Raw genomic sequence first — 20,326 nt, forward strand, 5'->3', positions numbered from 1 at the left:
AGCCTGAAGAGGGTGGGGTTTGGGGAAGGGAGGGGCCTCCGTGAGGTATAATTCCATAGAGTTCACCCTTCAAAGCGGCCATTTTCTCCAGGGGCACTGATTTCTGTTGCCTGGAGATTAATTGTAATTCCAGGAGGCTGGCAAGCCTATCCAACAGGGTAGTTCATATGTCTTGCAAGGGAAGTTGTTTCATGGAAGTAATTAGGTGATTTTTTTTAAAAAAAAAATTATTTATGATTTCTAACTTTACCTACAGAAAATATGCTTTCTTTGATTCCGAATGAGAAGTTTGGCAATAAACAATGGTGTGGCTCTAGAAAGGCCCTTCCGCAATCCATTGTAAATCAGGGCAGCTTTTGTATTCCAATGGTGAAATCATTATGGGCCAGAGAAATCTTCTTTCCAAGACCTACCTATGCTGTGTTAGTCAGAGGAGTATCAGAAACTGGCCCCAATCACCAACAGAGTTTTTAGAGTGGCTGTCAATGAGGGTTGTTGATGTTTGAACCAAGAGCAGTACCTGTCTCTTTACCCACAGTTTAACTGTGGTAATTAACAGGTGATCATGCTTAGCTCTGTGCCATTATAAATTGTCTCTTGTGATGATTCTGAGATCAAAAAACATAGGAAACATTGTCTCTCTGGCTACTTAGTAATCCTACTTGCAATAGTGGCAAACATATGCTTTCCTCTTGCTAATCTTTCACCTGCAGATCAGCAATAACACAGCCATTTCATCCATTCAAAGATTTGACTACAAAAGGAATACACATGCCAAACAATTATTCCTTCCCCCTTTGGTGAGCAATCACCTTTCATTTTTCATAACCCACTTTTTCTATCCATGCCTCATTTCATGCAATGTTTTAAAAAGCACTCTTCGGTTTTTCTGAACAGCAACATTTTCATGAAAACTTCCATGAAACCTATTGCAAATTATAGTAATGTCATAATAAAGTACACCTGTGTTGAACTGTGAACAATGCTGAGTGTGTGGAGATTTTTTTTAAAAAAAAACTATAACAAGAAGCTTTTGATGATATCCCATCAAGTCTACACACAGTGATAAACCTATCTATGTTTCTGTCACATATTATCTTCTATGGTCCGTGAAATTTCCCGGTTTGCGAACCGGTTTGTTTGGTTTGTGAAAATGTCACTTCTGGAGCAGCAGAAGGTCTGCGGAAAGCAAATCCCTCCACCATTGCCTAGGAATGATTGGCACCAGGCTGTCTGCAGTGACAAAGCGAAAAACGAACCAAATGAACCAGGCTTAAAATCATAACGGTTCATTGCAGGTCATCAGAAATGCCATGCGACGAACTGCTGGTTCAGGGACAGAAAAATGGCCCAATTCATGACAAACTTTGGTTCGTATTTTGGTTCGTGCCCATCTCTACTTGGAAAGCAGCTATGGAGAGTGAGGAGGAAGGAGGTCTGGATTATAATAACTGCCCTTATATATTGTTCTTTTAGGCAGATTTGTGTCCCAGTCAGAGCGGTGAACAGAGTCAGTGTTATTATTGTCCCCACAATACAGCTGGGAAACGGGCTGAGAGGAATGGCTTACCCAAGACCACCTGTTGACCTCATGGCAATAGTGGGATTTGAATCAACAGAGTGCTGATTCACAACCCAACCGCTTTAACCACTAAACTACAGCACTGATGAAAGGGGCAACTGACTCTTTTCCCTGTGGGATAAAGAGAGAGAAAAAGACAGGCATAATACATGTACCCCTGCTCCTATGCTGCCTGGAAGATGCATTTTCAAATTGAGGAAAACTTCTTTTTAGGTCCAAAATGTCACATGACCATGGAGTTCCATGATTGCTTCTCCAGATATGCAAAGCAATACTTCAGGCCATTATATATCCAAAGCAGACAGATAAGTTTTTTATAGGCTATTATATAGGTTTTCTTCTAACAACAGGCTTTAACCAATTAAAGCCTAATGTGCTTACCTGTAATTAACGTCAAGGCATCTTTCATAGTTCTGATGGGTTTTGAACTTGTTTACTTTAAAGCAGTTTTAGCTCTTACGTGTTCTCCTAATACTCTGTGTTCTCAGGTTTGATTATAAAGATGAGATTAATGAGAGGCTTTTCTTTTTTCCAAGCAGGGATTGTGTACCTGCTGAAATGTGTGAGTCAGTTAATTGAATCAAACCTGGATTGTGTAAATCCCATTGCAGTCAATGGGATCCAAGCGGTCTAACAGCATGCAAGGTTATATCTCAAAGTTGTCTCCTTAGATTTGCTGCTTTCCCCCCCTCCAAAGCAGAAAACACATCACTTGCTGGATGTTTTTTTGCTAAAGAAAAAGGACATTTTAAAAAAGGCTGCTGTCAAAGGCACAGGAATAGGGCCAGTAAAAATAAATGTCAAGACTTCATTCCCCCCCCCCCCCGCCCCCTTAAACCTGACTGTGCCTTTAGGAACCTGAAAAAAACTAACAAACACCTTCACTGCAGTTTTGCAAGATATGTAAATTTATTTAAATGCAATCAGTCAATCAATCAGCTCACAGCCAAACTAATCAAAGTTTTCAAAGTCTTTGGGGCAGATGATAGATATGCTTGATATCCGTAAGAGGGATTAACTTGGTGTGCAAAGTTCCAATTACAGCCCCCATCTTGTCAGTGTAACCTTGACTGGGGAAGGAGTTAGTTGACCAGGTTCCCTTGCAATCAGGTGAAATTCTGTAGAGGTATGTCTCATCTGTCTCATCCTGTATGTATGTATGGGTTGCTGGGTTTTTTTAAATTATTATTTTAAAAAGGCTCCTTCCGGGTGCAATTATAGCAGTGCTGCTTTAGCAGTATTTTACCTGACTGCATGATTTTTTCCCCAAGATAACAGAATTCTAAAACCAAGTTTGACATTCTGAAAAAAGATGCACAAGAAAAAGGGATTCCTAATTGGTTCATGGGATACAAAACAGTGCTACCCACATGACAGATCTGTAGAAAATTTCACTGAGTGACACCATAGCAAGGATCCCATCATGCCTTTTATATGAGCCCCATTATTAGGCAGGGCAAGAAGGTCTGTGTCAAGCAGCACATTTTGAACTCCCCTTAGCACATAGAAATGATCTATTCATTATATTTCACCACTATCTCAGGAGAAACGAACTGCCTCAGGTGCCCAAATGTCTTGGGCTGGATTGGCTGCAGAAGCGGTACTATCCAGTATTGTGAAAGAGTGGTGGTGGAGAGTACCCTCAAGTCATAGCTGACTTATGGCGACCCCTGGTGGCAAGAGACTAAGAGAGGTGGTTTGCCATTGCCTGCCTCAGCAACCCTAGTCTTCATTGGAGGTCTCCCATCCAATGACTAGCCAAGGCAGACTGTCATGGCCCAGTCTGGACTCAGTGAGGGTGAGATCTCCTCTGGAGGAGAGGAGCCTCATGTAGCCAGCCAGGACTCCTCAGGAGAAGAAGAGTTCTGCGTAGCCAGCCCTAGCCCTGACTCAGCAGAAGCCGGTGATCAGGAGCAACAGCTGCTGGCTGATCAGAGCTTACAGCCAGCAGCTGAGGCACCAGCATCCTCTGGCCCCAATACCACAGGGAAAGCTCAGCCAGGGACATCCAAGGCTACAGGTGCAGCACAGCTAGGGGCCTCCACCCCCCACCCCCCCACCCCGGTTCACCCACGTCCAAAGAATGCTGCGGACAGTGCCAGAGACTGGAACTGCAGGAGAGACGGTGCAGTGCTCGTCTCCTGAGCCAATGTCAGCTGCTGGAGAGCGATGATGAGTAGTGTCAGGATAGAGCCCCAGCAGCTGGCTGAAAACCACACCTGGCTATAAAAGCCAGTCTGGAGAAACTGCCAGGTGTGGAAGCAACATGCTGATTACCTGCAACCACTGCCTGGAACCTTGCATCTTGTTCTTGCCTGCATCTTGACTTGATACTGTTGTGCTCTGACCTAAGGACTGGACTTGACTTGGCTTTTGGATTCTGAACACGCCCCTGGCGTTTACCTTGTGCTCTGACTACGGACTAAACCTGGCTTTTGAACCTTGAACACTCCTTTGGCTTTGTGTTAGTGCTTGGACTATCAGCTTGGGTGGGCCACCCCGCCCATGACACCGACCCTGCTTAGCTTCCAAGATCTGATGAGATTAGGCTCACCTGGCCTACCCAGGTGAGTGCATTTTGAAAGAGAGAGACAGGAAGAAGGAAGGATTTCATATCTGCAAGGCTGATATTACTGTCCAGCATATTGACACTTGAACGAGGATACCTGTGACTTTAAAAGGGAACTAGATGACTCATGAAGGAAAGATCCAACGATGGCTACTTGGCATGGTGGGGAAGGGATTATCCACATTCAGAGGCAGCAAAGCTTTGAATACCCATGCTAAGAGGCAAATCAGCCCTCTATGCTGAGTTTGTTGGCCCCAGGGCAACTGGCTGACCACAGGGTTCTTCTTATGTTCACAAGTTCTTACGCAATGGCTCCTGATCTGCAGCACTGCAGGATCTGCTAGAAAGAGGAAAGAACTACAATGGTGTTCTCCAGCTTTGTTGAATCCATGGGCGATTTTGTATGTTGAGAACCAGTAAATGGCTGCCAGAGGAGGTGGGACCAATCACAAATGGCTGCTGTCAGGTCCAGAGTATGTATGAGCTGTACTGACTCCATTTTCTAACGCTTCTAGTGTTTAAGTGCTTTCCCCACAGGTGCACCAGTTCCCAAGCAGATTTCTCACCGGACGAGATTGTTTTGTCTGACACCATTCCACCCAGGATTGGCCTTGAGAGAGCCCAGCTTCCCAAGACTGAAAGATGTTGTTTTGAGAACTGTGGGGGGAGGCTGGTTCAGCTGGGAACTGTTACTTTGTACCTCATGCTTTGCCCTTCATTGGTAACAATGATCTTGTACCATCCTGAGTCTCCTATTCAGGACAGTGGACTATAATGAACCATTTCTGCAGTAAAGTTTCCTTATTCAAACAATGGACTCTTGTTTGCTTGTAAAGGGGAACCTGGGAGAAGGACATTATCTAGCCACAGTCTGACAGGCTGCCAGAGGAGGTGGGACCAATCAGTAAAAGGAGGTGGGACCAATCACAAAATGGCTGCCATGGGGGTGAGGTCTAATCACAAAACTTTGTGAAGTTCCTCAAAACATTTAGAAGTTTCCAGTGATGCATCCTCCTGAGATGGAAGTAGCTGTTTCCAAATGGCTGCTCTCTGTATACTCAAAGTTGATGTCTTTGGAGTAGGGTTGCCAGCCCAGCACTGGCAACCTCCCGGAGACGGGGCAGAATTGGGATAAATAGTGCTATGCCAATGCAATGATGTCACTGCCAGTGTGATAAAACCATAGAGTTTAGGGTGAATCCAAGAGCTGCACGCCAGTATGATGGTGTCACTTCCAGGTTCACTCCAGAAGTGCCACTGCGCTGTTGGTGTGGTGCCAATCCCTGCTCCCTTATTTTTGCTTCTGCTGCTTCCTGAAACAGTAGCAGGAGTAGCAGGGTCCAAGATGGGAAATCTCCCATAGCAAAAGACCTGAAGAGCCTGTTCCCGGGAGTTTCTGAGGCACCTCCTGCTCCAATAAGGTGGAAGAAAGCCAGGATTGGCTCTTTGCTTTGGGGAAGAGGAAGTGGGCAACAGGAAACGCATTGGTGAACACTGTGAAACCCAGGGTCACCATGTTGGAGATCACAAGTTATTTCAGTCAATGATTTCACATAACAGCCCAAGGTACCCTGGGCTGGGAAGTCAAGCGAATGGCCAATCTAGAGCTTCTAAAGATATAAAGGTTTGAAGACCTGCTGCCTTCTATCAAGGTTGTTGCTTAGGAGGTTACCTGGACCTCTCTTTGTATTACCAAAAGCCTAACTTTGGACCCACCACTCTCCAGCCAATCAGTTGTCCTTTTCTATTAGTGCTTGATAGCTATCTGCCACGAGCAGGGTCAGCTCAAGCGACTTTGACACCCCAAGATATTTTTCTGTCTCCTCTCAAGCCTTGGACCCAAGCAGTCATGCCACGGGTCTGGTGGGCAATTACAATCCCCACTGGAAGTAAGAGGAACCTTGGCGGCAGGCAAGTGTCCAGCTGTGGCACCCTAAGGGGCCAATTAGGTTGCTTGGGCAATAAATTGATCCTGGCCCTGAGTCTTTGGATAGGGTGGATTTGTGAACCCAAACGATGAATGAATGCAATGAATTACATCAATGTCTAAATGAAGCAGCAACTTTCCGAAGCTGCGCTCGTGAATGGTGTTAAAAGGGTTCCAAGCGAGCCTTGTCGAAAGAGATGGCAGGATGGCTTGATGGATTGTGCCCGCTGTCAGCGGGAGAGGATGGTATTTAGCACCTGTCCAATCTGTTCTTGAATCCACTGGCATGGAAAGAGTCTTGGGATTCTAAATTTGGTAAGTAAATACAATTTTGTGCAGAGGGAATTCATTGCTCATTGTTACCAGTGAGAATTGATAGGAATGGCCAGGTGTGAAATATGAGGTTATGGGTGTGTTAGAGATTGGAGCGTACATTTCCACAGGCTGTGTAACATCCCCATGATATGTGTCCAAAACTTGGGGGTGCAGCAATAGTTGTTAGCACATCCCATCCTCAGCAGATATCGCTGGTTTGGCAAACCTTGAAAGGTATGGTTGTTGGGGGTTTTCCGGGCTGTATTGCCGTGGTCTTGGCATTGTAGTTCCTGACGTTTCGCCAGCAGCTGTGGCTGGCATCTTCAGAGGTGTAGCACCAAAAGACAGAGATCTCTCAGTGTCACAGTGTGGAAAAGATGTAGGTCATTTGTATCTACTCAGGAGGGGTGGGGTTGACTCTTACAGAATGACTCAGCTCAACCCCACCCCTCCTGAGTAGATACAAATGACCTACATCTTTTCCACACTGTGACACTGAGAGATCTCTGTCTTTTGGTGCTACACCTCTGAAGATGCCAGCCACAGCTGCTGGCGAAACGTCAGGAACTACAATGCCAAGACCACGGCAATACAGCCCGGAAAACCCCCAACAACCATCGTTCTCCGGCCGTGAAAGCCTTCGACAATACTTGAAAGGTATGTTCAGACTGCCTTCTCCTTCAATGTCAACAGCGCAATACTCTGCAGAGGTACTCCCATTTAAGACCCTTGATTTCAATGGACTGAAACTGGTGTAACTCTGCATAGGATTGCACTATCAATGGGGTACTGTGGCTATGTGTGCTGAGTTGTGTTCCCGCTTCTCAGTGATATCTTTGAGGACAGGGGCAGGCTGGCCTTTCTCTCTTTACCACTGAAGCAATACCTGAGAATGATGGGAAGAAGTTCTCAGTTCATTATGGAAGGAGGAAGAGAGGAATAGGAAAAAATGCAAGAAATCTTCTATCCCTTCCTGCAGGGCTGGATTGAGGGGGGACAGGGGGGAGTAGTCTGCCCCTGGCACCGCCAGGGAGGGGGCACTGGGAACAGCTGCCAGCTGCCAGGAGCACGCGGGCGGCAGTACGGGCAGCCTCGCAGCCCCCCGCACTGCCTTTCGCCTGCCCTGCAGGACAGGGGGCAGCTGGCTTGCCGCGCACTACCTGTCTTGTGGGGCAGGCGAAAGGCAGTGTGGGGGGCTGTGAGGCTGCTTGCACCATTTGCCTGCGGGGAGGCGAATGGCACGGGTGGCTTCCAAGCCCCGCATGCTACCTCCGCCGCTCTGCCCTGCGTGATGACATCACCAAAATGACATCATCACGCAGCGCCGGGAGTGCGCACGCGAGGGGTTGGACTAGGGTTGCCTGTGTATTATCAAATCCAGATACATGGTTAATATGTGTGTGCTCCTAATCAAATCTCTTCTCCTGGAATACCGTGTATGTGGTCTCCAGTAATTTGCAGCCCAACATCTTGAACACTGGCAGTCCACTTGAGGCATGTTTCCATGAAGTCAGTGTGTGTGGTCACTGGATGTTTAACCATGTCAGTGGGGTATAATGCTATAGAGTTCACCATTCAGAGCAGCCATTTTCTCCAGGGGACCTGGTCTCTGTTCCTGGAGATCAGTTGTAATTCTGGGAGATCTCCAGCTACTACCTGGAGGCTGATAACCCTATGTCTGTGGCATTATACCTTGCTAAGGCTCCTCCCCTCTTGAAACCCTGCCCTCTCCAAATGTCCAGGGATTTCCCAGCTAGGAATTGGCAACCCTAAAGTAATTGGCAACCCTAAAGTAATTGGCAACCTGGCTGGCGCCATGCACTGCAGATTTCAGGGCAGCACTGCACAACTGGGCCAGAGTTTTTTGTGGGGAGAGGCTTCAGGGAAAGGGGAAAAGGGAAAGCTGAGTATGGGAGGCAGATAAAGGTAGGTTCAGGGCTTTTTTTCAGCTGGAACGTGGTGGAACGGAGTTCCGGAACCTCTTGAAAATGGTCACATGACAGGTGGCCCCGCCCCCTGATCTCCAGGCAGAGGGGAGTTTAGATTGCCCTCCGCACTGCGCGGAGGGCAATCTAAACTCCCCTCAGTCTGGAGATCAGGGGGCGGGGCCACCAGCCATGTGACCATTTTCTCCGAGGGCAACCCACTTTGTTCCACCACCTCTTTCCCCAGAAAAAAAGCCCTGGGTAGGTTGGCTGGTGAGTGGGAAGTAGGAAAAGGGGGGAAGCTATAGGGGCTTTCAGAGAAAGGAAAGAGGAAATAATGGGGGAGAAGAAAATGAGACACTCCCCGCAAGTCCTTGCAAGTCCCCTGCTTGTAAATAACTACATTTTTTAGTATCCTCACTGTTTTCACTTGCATATTTTCTAAAGTTGAGAGCGGATCTTCCTTTTGAATCTCTCGTCGCTTCCTCAGCGACCAGCGTCTCTAAATAATGCAAGCCCAGCAATCTATCTGTCCTTGAAGATCAGCATGAGAGCAGCAAAAAGAGCTTTTGCCATCGTTGTCACCGGCTCCAGCTTTTTGATCACAGTCCACGGGTTTTTACCAAAGCTTGTACAGCAGTCCTCCCCTCTCGGAGGGCTTCGATTTCATCAGATGTGCCTGTTTCTAAATTGCTCCCCAGCCATACCCTTTCATTGTTGCTTATGCAGCAGCTGGCACCAAAACCGAGTTCACCACTCAAAATTCACCTTGGAAGACACTGTGATGAATGCTGTGATCAGACATCTGGAGTTCAATGTGGAAATTCAAATAGGCAGGGCTGGCGTGTCCATAGAGGCAGGTCTGGCAGCCGCCTCGAGCGCTGAGGTGCTGGAAGGGGGGCTGGGGCTGGGGTGCGCACTGCAGAGCTGGCGGTGGCAGCACTGGAGGGCTGGGAAGCCACCCGTACGCTGCCCCAGCCATCTGCCGTGCCTGGCCCGCAGCTGCTGCAGCCTCCCAGACCTCCCATTCAGCTGCCCTGTGCTCCTGGCTGGGTGCAGAAGCTGCGGGCCAGGTGCAGCAGGCGGCCGGGGTGACGCGTGGAGCAACTGAGCAGGACGGCTGGGAGGATGCATGCCAGCCTGTACATGGACAAAATCAACAGCAGCCCGTCCACGGGGCTTTCTCTGTGGTGGCCCCTATCCTGTGGAACAGCCTGCCCGAGGAGGTCAGGAGAGCCCCGCTTTCCACAAACAATGCAAAACAAAATTATTCAAAAAAGCTTTTGTATTGTAGGGATGGGGTCTCAGATGCTTCGTTAATGAGTTAAGAACCATAGACTTTACCACTGTGTTGCCTTACGTCTGAAATATGTGCTCCTGTGAGCTACTTGTGCTTCATGTGGTCTAATGTCAGCCCTAGAATTGCTTATGTTCTGTTTCAGCATTTCTTCTACTCTGAATTAGATTCTTACTCCACCTTGAGTCTCAGTGAGAAAGGTGGACTATAAATGACTTAAATAAAATAATAAATAAATAAAATTTATTTATTTATTTATGTCACTTATAATCTTCCTTTCTCACTGAGACTCAAGGTGGATTACACAGTTTGAGATTAGTGCAATCCGTATCAAGTACATTTCAATACAGTATCAAAGACATTTCCATAAATAATGCCATAGGGTAAACAGACACAAGTTTAAAAGACATAGTATTAGCAAGAATCCAATACAGAGTAGAAAAAATACTGAAGCAGAACATGATCAATTCTAGGACTAACATTAGACAACATGGAGCACTGGTGGTACATAGGAGTACATATTTAAAGCCACAGATAATAAGTAAGGCAATATAGTGATGAAGTCTATGGTCCCTAACTCATTAGTGAAGCATCTGAGACGGTCCCATAGGTATGCCGGACCAAAGCCGTGAAGAACATTGTATGTAATAGCTGATACCTTGAAGTGAGCACGGTAACTGATGTAATGGAGCGACCGTAGGATGGGAGTGATGTTCATGTCCTGCTCGCTCCTGATAACAGTCGAGCTGCAGCATTTTGCATTAATTGGGCCTCCTAGTTAACTTAGATGGGAGACCTATGTATAGAGCATTACAATAGTCCAGCCTTGATGTTACCATAGCATGGATCCAAGCGGCCAGGTCAGCCGTGTCAAGATAAGAAGCCGTCTTTCAGGCTAGAGTGAGGTTGTAGAAAGCATTTTTTGCCAATGCCTTAACTTGTTTTTCTAATACTAATGCTGGATCCAGTATAACCCCTAGGCTCTTAACTGAGTCTGCAAGGGTCAGACAAACTCCATCGAAGGTGGGGAGTACAATGTCCTTCAAGATCCCAACAAGCATCACTTCAGTCTTGTCTGGGTTCAATTTCAATTTGTTGTTTTTCAACCATTTCACCACAGCTGTCAGGCAGTGATCTAAGATTTCTAATGCATTCTGTGGGGACCTGGATAGCGAGATATAGAGTTGCATGTCATCTGCATATTGATAGCATCCAACTCCATAGCTAAGAATGAGTTCTCCTAAAGCTGCTATATTACCAGCCCTCTTGGAAAGCTTTCCCTAGGATGTCCAGGGGCTCTACATTTTATTCTGAAAGGCTTTTGATCGAGGATGTACAGATCTCTCCAGTTGCTGTAGTCAGGAAAGGGGATACACATAACTTTTGATTCTATCTATTCTGTATTTCATCTGTTAGGTTTTATATTTGTAATAAAGTGCCGGCGATTACTGGCTTTGGAAGCTGCTAGAGCGGCTGCCAAAGGCAAGAAAGGCAGGATAATAATACATGAATATATATCTGCTGGTTTTGCTGGCAGCCCCATGTTTATGGTGATGCCCCTCCCTACTGAGTTTGTGGCTCAGGTGCGATTTGAAACAGAGAATCTCCTACCCAAGAGCAACGTCAGCACATTGCACGGCCTGGAGCAGGGGTTAAGGAACACAGCAGCGTTCACTTCCTTCTTTAATGTTGCCTTACTACTCCAGCACGTGCTTTCTGTCTTTTAACCGGTTTCATTTATTTATTTGGCTGTGACCTATTTTTCTTCTCTCGAAGGATGGAATGCTGGGGGTAAATGCTAATTATGGCCCACCCGTGGCAATGCACAGGCATTTTTCAAATAGATCCCCATGTAGCGGGAACCCAAAACCTCAGCTGAAAAGAGGCATCTTTCTAGAATTCATTGATTCCATTTAAGCTAGCTTTCACCAGGCTTCTTTCTGCGCAAATGTTTGTAGCATTATATACTACTAATAAGAAGGGGGAGATAGAAGAGAGAAAGCCACATCTGGTTACCTTGCTCTATGCTTCCGGCCCATCGGCCTGTAGGAAAAGAATCTGTCTTCTAATGGTCAGGGTTACACAGTGGCTTTTTTGGTAAAAAGAAAAGAAAAAGTACTTATATATAATGTTGCATCGATTTCTACCAATCCCCCCATCAGAGAGCCCCCACCGCCTAAAGGAGCTGGGGTTACGATTCAACTGGCTGACAAACATGCCACTTCCTTGGGGGGGGGGGAATCTCTTGGGGGAAGTCAATGGTAAACATTGTTGCTTGGAAGAGCTTCTGGAGACTTTAAAATTAGATTGGAGAGAGCAATTATGGCAGAGCACACGAGTGTGCAAGTGAGTCTCCAAAGAGGTTTGCACCTGAGTAACAAAGTGGACTTTGTTTATTGATGTCTTTAGTGAATGTACATGTCAAAATTAAAAAAAAAAATCAATATTTTAAAATTCATACAAACAAGTCAGGCACATAAAAACACCATAAAACAACACTTAGCAGGCTGGATATTGATAAAATAGTTCTCATGCTAGGAGCAGTTCATAAATACAGCTTAAAAAGATGGAACCTCCTCAGTTAATAGCTTGGATAAAAAGTCTAGTATTAGAAGCTTCTTTTTTCTCACATTGCATCTGACGAAGAGAACTGTGATTCCTGAAAGCTTATGCTACAGTAAAGTTGGTTAGTCTTAAAGGTGCTGCTGGACTCTTTTCTATGTTGCCTCACATTGAATTAGTATATTTTTCCAATATTATTTTACATGTGAAGCATTCTTACAATGGAGTCCAGGAAGTATTGCAGGCTGATTAAGATTACCCAGCTAGGGGAGGAAGCCAGAATTCAACATAAAACACAGGCTGTAGGAATGAAAACCAAATAAATGGAGTCTCTCTCTCTTTGTCTGAATATACAACGGCCAGCAGTTCATCACTAGGGTTTCCAACTCTATTAGGAACATGCAGATTCTTGTGAGTTTCCTACCTGTTCCTTAAAATAGTTATGGAAAACAATGGAAAAAACAATGTTTATTTAATACATGGTAAGGATGATATATTGTGATAAGGTATCATCCATGCTCTCACTTAGGCATATGTCATTTTCGTTGAGGTATGATCGGTTCCTTACTGGTTGCCAATCTCCAGGTGGTGCCTGGAGTTTCCCCAGAATTACAACTGCTCTCCAGATGACAGAGATCAGTTCCCCTAGAGGAAATTATTGCTCTGGAGGGTGGACTCTATGGCATTATACTCCACTGAGGTCCCTCCTCTCCTCAAATGCTGCCCTCCCCAGAATCCCCCCCCTCCTCAAATCTCCAGGCATTTCCCAACCCTAAGTTGGCAACCCTAGCAGCTCCCTTTATGGACGAGAACACCACAGGAATAAAGCCCGTGTGGTCACTTCGTGCAATCATTTATAATAGTTTACAATGTGAAATCCTGTGCATATTTACTCAGACAGCGGGTTTCCTCCAAAGGAAACATGCATAAGTCCCATTGAACAAAGCAGGTCTTCAACTTCTAAGAAAACATGCATGCTGCTCGCATAGCTGCAATGCAAAGCGCACACTTTCTGCAAATTAGCCCCACAGAACACAGTGAGATTTAGGATCAGATTCACGGCTAAAGAATTTCAGACGAGTAGCCGTGTTGGTCTGTACTAGAGAAGCAAGATCTGGGTCCAGCAGCACCTTAAAGACCAACTAGATTTCCAGGAGTTCTAGACTTCGAGAGCCAAAGCTCTCTTCGTCTCATCCGGCTAGGCAATAAATTCCAGAGGGATAGCCGCCGTGTCAATTTGCTGCAGCCAAAATCCCCAAAGAATTTTGTGGCTCCCCAAAGGCCAACACGTTTCTGATGACAGAAGCTTTCGTGAGGCAGAGTCCGACCCATCTAACGAAGCGCGCTGTGGCTCACGAAAGATGATGCCATAATAGGCTTTTCATCTCTAAAACTAGTTTCAGGTAGGTAGCCGTGTTGGTCTGTAGGATTTGGAGTCCAGAGGCACTTTACAGACCAACAAGGTTTTCAAGGTATGAGCTTTCGAGAGTCTGAAGAAGGGAGCTCTGACTTTCGAAAGCCCACACTCTGAAAAATCTTGTTAGTCTCTAAGGCGGCACTGGATTCAAATCCAGCAGCCGCGGCAGCCGCTGTAGAACGCTGTTTTCCTCCGTAACATTCTTTTCCAGCCTTGCTCTTAAGTGCCGGGGCGGAGACTGCACGGGAGGGGCGGGGCGGAATTCCGGTGCAAGAAGCGATTGGACACCTGGAAGCAGAGAGGCGGGGCTGCCTCGCGCGCAAATTCATTCATCTTTTGCCTGGAAGAGGATGGGTCGTGGCTATCGGGGGCTTGGGGCGTGGCCCTCGACGCAGGCCATTCGCCGGTTGGCTAATGTGTAGGCTGGTGGGCGGTGTTCTGTTGCTGGGGAACGGTTGCCATGGACGCTGCGGCCTGTCGTAGCGGGGCCGGGCGAGGATGGCGGGCCTGGAGGGGGACGACGGCGGGGCCGTCTTGGATCACATCATCACCCAGTTCAACAGCTACGAGGATTACCTGGACTCGCAGATCACCACGCAGGACCTCTATTACCTGGAGGTGAGGCCCTGGAAGGGGACTACGCCTGAAGCCGAGGGTGGTTCTGAACATGTGCAGAGTGCATTCCCCTCCCGCCCTTTACTGAGTGGGAGCTGGTGAGAAGAACATTGCATGGCAGAGGCCGTGCAAGAGCAGCCCTTAGCGTGGTAGCTGACAGGCCTGCCTCACCTTTTTAGCTGTGTGCCTTATAAAGACTTTCCTGAACTGTGTGAATGCGACATACACGGGGGAGGGGAGGGCGGAGGATTGCCAGGTCCAGGTTGGGAAATTCCTGGAGATTTGGGGCATGGAGCCTGGAGAGGATGGAGTTTGGGGAGGTGAGGGCCTCAGTGAATGCCATAGATTCCGCCCTCCAAAGCAGCCATTTTCTCTAGGGCAACTGATTTTTGTCACCTGGAAATCAATTGTAATTCCGGGAGATCTCCAGCCACCACCTGGAGGCTGGCAACCCTAGGAGGGGCAGATGGCATGCAGCCCTTTCTTTCTTTCTTTCTTTCTTTCTTTCTTTCTTTCTTTCTTTCTTTCTTTCTTTCTTTCTTTCTTTCTTTCTTTCTTATACACACACACACACAAACACACACACAAATTGCTGGAAAATGCATTGATGGATCTCTCAACATTTTGTCTCGCTTCACCTTCAGATTGGGTCCTTTCTTAGTCCATCTACTCAAAGTCTATTAACAGGAGGCCTCCAAGATTGAACCTGAGATCTTGCGCATACAAACCATGCCCTGAGCTACTGAGTTATGGCCTTTTATCAGCAGCCCCTTCTTTCTTTCTTTCTTTCTTTCTTTCTTTCTTTCTTTCTTTCTTTCTTTCTTTCTTTCTTTCTTTCTTTCTTTCTTTCTCTCTCTCTCTCTCTCTCTCTCTCTCTCTCTCTCTCTCTCTCTCACACACACACACACACACACACACACACACACAGAGAGAGAGAGAGAGAGAGAGAGTTGTCCAAAAACAAAAGTTGACTTCCAAAGAGGCATACGGTAATAAAAACAAGAAGAGAAATCACACTGAGAGATCTCTGTCTTTTGGTGCTACACCTCTGAAGATGCCAGCCACAGCTGCTGGCGAAACGTCAGGAACTACAATGCCAAGACCACGGCAATACAGCCCGGAAAACCCACAACAACCATCGTTCTCCGGCCGTGAAAGCCTTCGACAATACATAGAAATCCATGAAATTATAGTTATTTTGTGTGTGTATATAACTTAGTGGATTTAGTTTCAGGTAGGTAGCCGTGTTAGTCTTCAGTGGAACAGCAGGATTGCACAGGTGACTGAGACAGAACTGGAAGCTGCTCAGGTGACTGAGACTAGGTTTTTTGCATGAGGGGGAGAATGAGGTGGTAGAACACATTGCACATAAGACTTCTGGTGACAGAATCTTGCTCTTTTGCATAAAGAGTACTCCATGCAAGCAGAAAGCTAGCATAGCAGGGAGAAAACATCTCCATATTTTTGGTTGCTATGCTTGTTTTCTATTAGCAAGGTTTTTGGTTTTTTAACATAGGTGATCCTCTGTCTGCAGATCGAAGCAACGGGGCCCATTCTGTGAACAAGTCAGGTGACTCAAGGAAGTGAGAGTAGGCATAGGTCTGAAGAATGGGGATCTGAGGAAACAGGAGGTGCAAAGGCCAAGGAGAAATTGGGGTTGGAGCAGAGCCTCACAGAGGGGTTAGGGAGATAAGAAGCTGTGTGATGGCAGCAGGGGAAAAAGAATAAACCAGCAAGGGAAGATGAATTGGTTTGTATGCCGCCAAGGAGTCAAATGGGTCCAGCATTGCAAGTGCCACCCCCAGAGAGGCTCCTGTAACTTTAAGAGGGGTGTGGAAGGGAAAATTCTGACAGGGGTGGCTTTATCCTCCACAGTGGGGCAGACAGCTGGGGTTAGGATCTAGATTTCAAACGTTGATCAGTACAAGCCAGCCACTGTGAAAGGAAAGAAAAAAGAAAACATTCAGGTTCAGTAGTACCTTTCAACACCCTTCTAAAGTAGCAGGTCAGTCTAACAGGGAGTAACTAGCTCAAGGTTACATGGAAGAGTGGGGATTTGAATCTGGGTCTCCTAGAGCCTAGTCTAACACTCTGACCACTATGCTATACTGACTTGCTTCCTCCTTTTGGACCTCTTCCCTAAAGATGGGTAGCAGCTGTGTCACAGTTTGTTCTAAAGAAAGCCCCGCCCTGCTTCCAGGAGCTCCTTTGCATTAATAGTCAACACTGCTTCACAGTCATATCTTAATCCCGAAGTCACCTGGGCACTGTAATTGTGAGAAGATGCCAATATTTCTGCTTCAGCCCTCTGTACTGAATCTACAATTTCCTAGAGTTCTAGCAAGGGACGCCACTGCTGCGAAACAGCTTGAATATTAGATTGTGGCAGTTTTAATATTTATTTATATTTTTCATCTATTCACTCAACACTTATCCCTATGTTCCTCCACGGTAGCTTCATTCGACTGAACAGGGTCTTCTACAGGTGCCACCCTGCACATGGGCAAAATCAACAGCAGCCCGTACACGGGCTTTCTCTGCGGTGGCCCCTACCCTGTGAAATGGCCTGCCTGAGGAGGTCAGGACAGCCCCCACTCTCCTAGCATTCCGCAAACGATGCAAAACCGAATTATTCAAAAAGGCATTTGTATTGTAGGGAGGGGGTCTCAGATGCTTCACTAATGAGTTAAGGACCATAGACTTCACCACTATGTTGCCTTTTGTACTACCTGTTGTCTGAAATATGTGCTCCTATGAGCTACCATGCGGTCAAATGTCAGCCCTAGAACTGCTTATGTTCTGTTTCAGCATTTCTTCAACTCTGTATTAAATTCTTACTAATGCTATGTCTTTGTAGAAGAATTGTGTTTATTTAGCCTATGGCATTGTTTATAGAAATGTCCTTGAAATTGACTGTATTAACTTTACACTGTGTAATCCGCCTTGAGTCTCAGTGAGAAAGGTGGATTATAAATGACAACAACAACAAGAACAACAATCCTGCTCTTCTGCCTACAACGGGCAGGCAAAGGGGCTTATATCGTTCTTTAAGAAATTTATATTCTTACTTTTTTACTCAAGATGGCTGTTGTGTGAAACGATAGCTTCCTCTCTCACGTCTGATCAGTAGAGAGCTCCTCTTGCGTTAGTTGTGCGAAAGTGACCGGTGTGCCTTCTCAAGGCTTAATGCTCCAGGAGTGAGAAGCTGCTCTAGCTGAAATTCCCTCTTTGCACAATTTAGGAAAAGTAGCAAATCCTGTTTTCTTACCCAGCGAAGCACAAGTATTGCATGCATATGTGCTGTAGAGCAGATAGTGGGTGCAGCAATGTCATACTGTGCTTGTCCTACTCAGAAATAATTCCCACCATGGGCCGCCTGGTGTAAAGCACCAAGGGTCTTCATTTTGTTCTGTGCTATTTGTGGTTTACTCGCTGCTTACAAACCATCTTGAGCTTTGCATCTGGCCACCGTTTAGGTGTCACCTCTAAGCACTTTTGCTCCTGGACATTGGAGTTCTTTTGGACTTCTGTAGTTTGACCTGAAAGGGTAGCATCAGGGATAGGTAAACAAAGCCTATACAGTATTGTAGAGTAGATATTTAGCTTTATTCTTTCCCTCCTCCTGTTTTGCATGATTTCTCTATTTGTAATCTCTTGCACAATTCTTTAATAAATCTTATTAATTATACTTCAGTGGCAATTTTTGGATTTCCGAGGCTTCAGTACTTTCCCAGTATTTTGGCCTGTTTGGGTTCTGCTACTAAATTATTGTTTTTATGGAACTCGGCCTGCAGGTGTCCTGCCTTGCAGGGCTGACTTCTTAATTAACACCTAGAAGGGTTGGATACTTACAGTGCAATCCTAAGCAGAGTTACTCTATTGAAATCAATGGTCTTAGACTGGAGTAACTCTGCTTAGGATCCAGAGGAGTTATCTGTGTTAGTCTGTAGTTGCAAAACAGTAAAAAGTCCAGTAGCACCTTTAAGACTAACCAACTTTACTGAGGCATAAGCTTTCGAGAACCACAGTTATCTTCGTCAGATGCATCTGCTGAAGAGAGCTGTGGTTCTCGAAAGCTTATGCCTCAATAAAGTTGGTTAGTCTTAAAGATACTACTAGATTTCTCACTATTCTGTTTATGATTGTATTGTTAGTTCCTTGGCTCTCAGCTTAGGGTTAGTTAAGAGGGTCTGGTGTTGGCAATTGTTACCCTGGGAGGTAATCGTAAATGTGGCTCTTTGTGAGTCACGGAGTGAGTACCATTGGCTTAGGGAAATCAATTCCTGTGGCAAGCACCAAGAAACTCCCACAGCAAAAGATGGTTTTTAAAAAGGTCTCAGTGTAATTTAACTTATACGAATATGATCTTCCCTCTCCTCTTACTCGGTGTCCTTCATTCATCTCTTTGGCTTTCACCAATTTCTTTCTCCTAGCTTCTCGCTAATATGCTACGCGAGGGCTCCTTGTGCTTTGACAATGAGAACCCAAGGGCAGGCATGCAGGGCAAGTGTTTCCAAGAGATATTTAAGGAGATGGTTGAGAATGTGGAGGGAAGTCCGGGCCGGCTGAAAATGAGAATGGGGAGGAGATGAGTCATGAGACTGACAGGGCGACTGACAATCCAAATCAGGTGTGAGGATATACATGGGTGAGGGTTAGAATTAGATATATTAAATATAATTAGCTGCTTCAGTGAAGCAATGAATTAAGAGCTCACTGCAACTCCCTTCGTGGTTCTTCATAAAGAGGAACGTTAAGCCCAGGCCTTAACCAGAGACAAATTCTACCCTGCTGGATCCAGTGCACATTGACGTCTATTGCTCTACAACACCACTGAGTGTTTCTTGGGGATCCTGAGAAACAATTTGCCTTGCGATCAGTGACCCAGCTATTTGTGGGAATGAGGAGAAGGTGGAGAGAGGGAAAGTCCATCACGGGCTATAGCTGTGGCCAAAGATGGCATCCCTGATTGGAGCCGTGCCTACTCTGGGGCCCGAGTCTTGCATTACATCTGCATTAGGACTGTGGTCACTGGGGCTGTTCTCTGTGGCTAGCTCCCACCCAATACCAGTGACACGTAGAAGCTGGATCACATGGCCCTGTCCCTTATCAATGACCCTCCTCCATTAGGTCTGGTATGCTCATCCAAGGTGTCCGTGTGATCCTTCCCATACTGGTACTGAATGAGAACCAGCCACAAGTAAGCAACTTTGTGGCAGTAGCTGAGCCTTGCAGGTCATGGATGCATCTCATTATGCAAGCCAGGGATTCTCCCAGGAGCCAGTGGGGCCATACCTGCTAAAATAACCCCACCCATCGCTGGTGGACACAGTGGGAGCTGTGAGTAAAAGGATAGGCTAGTAGGGTTCATTTGGAGCGGAATGTGTAAATCTTCATGGTTGCTAGGTGGAATTAATATCTGGAAATACAAAAGCTGGGGGAAACCCATTCCCTGGGGGAAAAGGGGGAGATTTTGCCTGTTTTTTTAAAAAAAATGTCCAAGAGCTGTCTGATCCCTTGTGCTGTGCCTTTGCCAGAGAAGGATGCAATGGTGGGCACTATGAATGTATAGCATTAGACAAGTTATGAACAGTGAATGATATCCAGAACTATATAGTCTGTTCTCAAAAGGTGGTTGTGGCGGACAAGACTGGCTCCAGCTCCAGCTCTCTTGAGCCAATGGGAGTGGGCAGAATGCTGTGCCAATGAGAGTGAGTGTCCGTTGGAGGGAAAAGAGGCTGTTGGATAGCTGCTGTCAGGAGGGCTGGAGAGGCTGCTGAGAGGCAGCAGAAAGATAGCTGGCGGTAAACTTGTTCTGATACATTGAAACGTTCTCTGTTTATTCGTTTAAAATCCTTTCACTCTCATGTTCCATTTGCAAATGAAGTTTATTTTTTTTTTGTTTAACACTGGCTGGCTGGAAATCGTTGGCTGAGGGGGAAAATACGCCCTCTTGCCCCCCCCCCCCCCCCCACACACACAAGGAAATGCTCTGTGTGGTGGACTCCCAGCCTTTACCTACCTGGGTGGCAAGGAGAGAGAAAGGCTTGTGAGAGGTCTCTTTGTCTCAGTTGTCTATGGGCCTCATTACACCCCTGAGCCACTACCCTCCACCCA

At 46.3% G+C, this 20,326-nt stretch overlaps 1 protein-coding gene across 1 annotated transcript in view; it reads left to right on the forward strand.

Annotated features, from left to right (window-relative positions):
- The first annotated feature begins 14,092 nt into the window (after positions 1-14,092).
- Positions 14,093-20,326, forward strand: part of CFAP299 (cilia and flagella associated protein 299) — a 374,767-nt gene continuing 368,533 nt past the window's right edge. Inside the window, exon 1 of the mRNA XM_054989558.1 lies at positions 14,093-14,212. Coding sequence (XP_054845533.1) covers positions 14,093-14,212 — 120 coding nt within the window. The remainder of the gene's footprint in view (positions 14,213-20,326) is intronic.

The sequence above is a fragment of the Eublepharis macularius genome, chromosome 10 (genome assembly GCF_028583425.1).
Source record: "Eublepharis macularius isolate TG4126 chromosome 10, MPM_Emac_v1.0, whole genome shotgun sequence".
In the NCBI taxonomy this organism is placed as follows: Eukaryota; Metazoa; Chordata; class Lepidosauria; order Squamata; family Eublepharidae; genus Eublepharis; species Eublepharis macularius.